The sequence below is a fragment of the Nestor notabilis genome, unplaced genomic scaffold (assembly GCF_000696875.1).
Source record: "Nestor notabilis isolate BGI_N333 unplaced genomic scaffold, ASM69687v1 scaffold26110, whole genome shotgun sequence".
NCBI lineage: Eukaryota > Metazoa > Chordata > Aves > Psittaciformes > Psittacidae > Nestor > Nestor notabilis.
In genome coordinates this window covers 25,479-30,322 of record NW_009911920.1, presented here as the reverse complement: position 1 = coordinate 30,322, position 4,844 = coordinate 25,479, and the positions used below count along the sequence as shown (strand labels likewise).

The following is a 4,844-nucleotide window of genomic DNA, read 5'->3' as shown; positions in this document are numbered from 1 at the left end:
ACTCTTTCCGTTCTCTTCCTTTTTAAGATCAGAGCTGCCCAGTCTAGACAGAGCTGAGCAGTTCAGTATCAGATATCTTGATATCAGATATCAGTCATAAGCCTAATACCTGAAGTGAGATTGCCTTCTGCTAGTTCTCCTGAGACTGCTTTGATAAGCATTCTCTAACCATGACTCAGATGTACCAGTAGTATCGGGCTTTTTATAGAACAGCATCAGCCATCGTTTCCTTTATAAATTACAGCTTTACCAGTCAATATCACAGTATCATAATAGATAGAACATTCCCTCAGGATGTACAGCACCCAGGTTCAATCATCTCCCATCTGTCAGAGAGTGCCAAACATATTTCATCCCTTCCCATGATAATGCCCTGAACAGTTGGCTGTTCCCTTTTGATTTGGGTAACACAGTCTCAGGAACACAGCTCTCGGCTTTAACCAGACTGGGGACTCCAGTGTGAGCATGCTTGTGTGCTCTTGTTTTTTAAAGCTTACTTACCTGTTTTTTGCACTGAGTAGAACAGCTTGAGAAGTCTAGGGAAGTTGAGGTGAAGCAGAAAGACCTAAGATACTCAGCTTAGAGAAAAGGTACTCTGTGATGTGCACTGGCCATATTTTTGAGAGTTATGTCTTGTGTAGAGCTCTTTCCTGTAGGTGTGTGTTAGTTGTGTTCCAGACAGTTCCTGTTAAGTGGGGATCTGTGGGGGATCCCCACAGTAAACAAAACAGTAAACAAACCCTACCTTTTGATAGAAGGGATGCATTCAGCACTGCATTACTCAGGCTTAGCTGATTTGGGTATTCAGAAAAGCAAAGTTTTAGGCGTTTAGAACATGACTAGTATAAATGTATGTATCAGATTTTAGATTCCTATCCAATTCAGTGGGGAAAAAAGGGACCCTGAGAATTTGCCCTGTGATCCAAGTTCTGGAACATTGTACCTCCGTTTCCTACTTTTAGTGGTATACATGCTAAAACCAGAGATACTAATAAAAATTTCGGATTCTGTGTGGAGGCTTGTTTCAGTGCTTGAAGCATTGCTAAGTTAAAAAAAAAAATTTGAGATCATAATGTAACATTTTATGCTTAAAAAATGTATTTAAAAGGACATTTCTCATTTTTCAGCACTATATATGCTGGTCGGATATTCCTGTTCCCCGGATTTCAGTTATTTTTTCACTTGAGGAGCTGAAAGAAATAGAGAGAGACTGTGCAGTGTATGTGGGTCGGATGGAAAGAATTGCCCGATACAGTTCCATAAGCAAGGAGGAAAAGGTAAATGAATAAAAGAATAAGGACCTTTTTGTTGGGATATTTTTTTTTAATACTAATTCTTCATTTTTGTTATAACTCTGAAAGAATTTGTATTTATGGCCAGAACTTTTTCATTGGTCAATTGCTGTTTGAATTGTTATCGCAACACACAAACTTACTTAATATAGCTCATGAAAGCATAGGTGGTGTGTTAACATTTTCATGTATCAAATGAGGTTTGGACTTCCATTTTATTCTTTGCAACAGCAGATTTGCCTTTCTACTGAAAAGCAGTGAAAAGATGGTTAAATTTTAATGTAATAAATGTGACAAGCTAGTAAGAAGATGAGATTATAATTTGCATAGCTACTTGTTTCTTTAGAACTCTTTTAGTTACAAAGAGACTTCTAACTTTCAAATGCCACCAATATAGTGTATATATGATGGATTTGGCTTGTGGAAAGGCCTGGAGTATTCACTTGTAATATTAGCTTACAGACTTTCTGTATAATTAATTGCTTGATTCATATTTCTGTACTGTAGCCATAGATTCCTAACCTTTATAACATGTGCACCTGTCTTTGCAACAGTGTATTTTCAAGTCTAAAATGATAGTAAAAAGTCCCATGTGTATTTTTGTTTGGATTCTTTTTAGGATCTACGCATGGAAATAGCCAAACAAGAATTAATTGTTCATGCTAGAGAAACTGCTAGCAAAGTACTGAAAGCCATTAATGGTAAGTTGCGGTGGTGTTTCATGTGTTTTCCAGGGGGTTTGTTAATGTAAACTAACAATATCCATTTTAATGCAGATCGGCAAATGTCAGAACGAATGGCTTTGGATGCAAAGAAACGGGAACAGTTTCAGAAGCTGAAAGAGCAATTTGCAAAAGACCAGGAGGTATTTCTGTGTGTTTCTAAAGACCAGTTTTATTTCTTAGGCGAATAATTGAAAGGGTATCTTGATCTATTGTACTGAAGTTGAATGAATCGAATGAATGGGGTACAAATATGAAGTTCTTTCAGGTTTGTGTATTACAGCTGGTATTGAGAATGGCTTTTAAAAGTGTTAAATATTTATGCAGCGTCGTCTTGCAATAAAGCAAGAGGAGATTGATGATGATTTCAGCTATGCCCGAGAGCTCAGAGAGAGAGAAAAAAGACTGAAAGCTTTAGAAGAAGAACTGGAAAAAAAGGCAAGGTAAATGCATCTGAGTAGTCTCCCAAAGCTCAGATACTCCAAAGCCATCATAAAAAGCTCATGAAAAATTACTGTATATTAAAATTTATGGTACTAGCAATTCCCAGATATTGCTCTACAAGGGTAATATTTGCAATTAAAAGATGGATGTAAGGATTTTTTGGTAATCTGTGAGCAATTTTGTCACAGATTTGGGAACGGTTAGTGGCCTAAAAATCTGGGAGGCACTGATTAGTGTCAGCCCTCTCCAGTCTGGGTTTTTTTATGGTCGGAATTTCAGGAAAAAACTTAACTACCTCTTACATTAAAAACTGAGCCCACAGCAAAACTGGTCACCTGTGTGTCAAAGCAGAAGTAAAAAGCAGAGGAGTTAGATCAATAATTATTTGAATTGCTCTTGTTGTGCATCTAGTTGTATTTCACTGTCTTCTGTTATATCTAAAAATACTTAAGATAAATGAGTGACCTACTAGGAATACTTACAGAAATACATATTGACTAAGAACACATTCCCCTGTTTTCTCCACTGTTTATTCTCTGGGATGGAAGCCGCTGGCTTCTACTTTTAAACAATTGCTTCTAAAGTGCTAAAAGGTCTTACCTTCTATTCTTTAGAAGGGAAGAGGAAAATGAGTATGTGAAATCTGTAATGTAGCTTTATTTTTGTCTTCATTTAGGCAGGAATTAATTGACCATTATAGCAAACTTTCTGATGATGCAGCCCGTAGGGAACAAAGAGCCTTATGGAAAATCCAGCGACACAAGTTGGAAACAGCCCGTCTTAAGTTTCTGTTAGAAGATCAAAAACGCATCGAGGTATCTTCTGAAGAGATTTAAGAAATGTAATTTAGAGAATTTGGTACTTGGTACTTAAAGACTTTTGGGTTTGTCTTTTTTACTTATAGGAAATGCTTGAAAAACTTCCAGATGGAAGCTACAGAAGAAAATTAGATATTATTCCTTATAAGCAGTGCCAGTTGGCTTTAGATAAAACCCCTGTTGTGAAAGATCCACATTCACAGGTGAGTTTATTTTCTTACATCAACTCCAGGTTACTGTTCTGGGTGTCCCTCAAGGGAGTTAATTTCGTGGTTCGTTTCAGTTCAGTAAACACGAGGTTCACTATAACAGCAAGGTGCATAGTTATCACACTATTTGTAGTACATCTGAGAAAATGGTGATAAAGTGTGCCCTCAAAAGTAGCTTGATGATGTGACTAGCCATACAGTGTAACAATTATTTCTTTTTCAGGGGTCTTCTGTGAAACCTCCACATGTCAGTGAGACAGTTGGCCAAAAAGAATCTGAGCCTGGACTGGAATATGCTACTTCTGCTGACAAAGCACTGCCAGAGCCAACAAATAATAATCCTGATCAGCATTTTCAGCCTAAAGCAGCAGGACCTGAAAGTAGTCCCCAAAGTTCAGCGAAAGCATGCAGTCCTCTCTACAGTGCTGATTCCCTGCCTGAATCCAGTGTGAATATAGAAGATTTCTTACCAAAGCCACAAGATGAAGAACCTGCTGCCATTAGTGTACAAGGGTCGTTGCTGGATGAAGCATTCCGAAATATTAACTCGGATCTTTCTGTGGCTCCTCAAGGAAGTGAAAATCAGCCTGTCTTGAGAGGAGCACTGGAAGGAGAAGACGATGCACCATTGCATCAGCAAAATGAGTATGATTTTAATACAGTTCTCAGACCATCTGCAGCTTGGCAGGAACATGTTAGAGTTGGAGAAAACGAATTTGATGTAGAGTACAGAAGGCCTCGGTGGAATATTCATGGGCATGCATCTGATGCCAGCATTAGAGTAGGGGAGTATGTACCTCATGTGGAGACTTACCAGCCACATGCAAGTCCTTATGGGCATTCTTCCAACTCCCATATAAAAATCAGCAGCTATACTTCTGAAGTTGAATCTAGCCGACCCCGATGGAATATTCATGGACATGTTTCTGAAGCTCATATTAAAATTGGGGAATATGCTTCAGAGGTAGAGCCCTCAAGGCCCAGGTGGAATATTCACGGACATGCTTCAGAAGCCAATATTAAGATTGGAGAGTATGTGTCAAATGTAGCTCCTACAAGGCCTCGGTGGAACATGCATGGTCATGCATCTGATGCCAATATCAAGATTGGTGAAAACGTGTCAGAGGTGGTCTCAGCTAGGCCTCGGTGGAACATCCATGGGCATGCTTCACAGTCGCACATCAAAATTGGAGAACTGGTTTCAGATACAGAGCCTCTGAAATCTCGTTGGAGCCCATTTGGTCATGCATCCCAGTCAAGCATCCAAATAGGGAAGTGGGCCCCATCTACAGAAGATGATCCAATACCTCATCGTAAAATCATTTCGAGTCCTTCAAGTGACTCCACAGTTCAGACACT

At 38.9% G+C, this 4,844-nt stretch overlaps 1 protein-coding gene across 1 annotated transcript in view; it reads left to right on the top strand.

The window, feature by feature from the left end:
• The window catches only part of TUBGCP6 (tubulin, gamma complex associated protein 6), a 22,470-nt gene that overhangs the window by 9,434 nt on the left and 8,192 nt on the right, over positions 1-4,844 (top strand). Inside the window, exons 10-16 of the mRNA XM_010017028.1 lie at positions 1,128-1,277; positions 1,912-1,993; positions 2,069-2,157; positions 2,342-2,457; positions 3,135-3,273; positions 3,363-3,479; positions 3,709-4,844. The exon at positions 3,709-4,844 is cut by the window's right edge and continues 182 nt beyond it. Of these exons, the coding sequence (XP_010015330.1) occupies positions 1,128-1,277; positions 1,912-1,993; positions 2,069-2,157; positions 2,342-2,457; positions 3,135-3,273; positions 3,363-3,479; positions 3,709-4,844 (1,829 nt within the window). The remainder of the gene's footprint in view (positions 1-1,127; positions 1,278-1,911; positions 1,994-2,068; positions 2,158-2,341; positions 2,458-3,134; positions 3,274-3,362; positions 3,480-3,708) is intronic.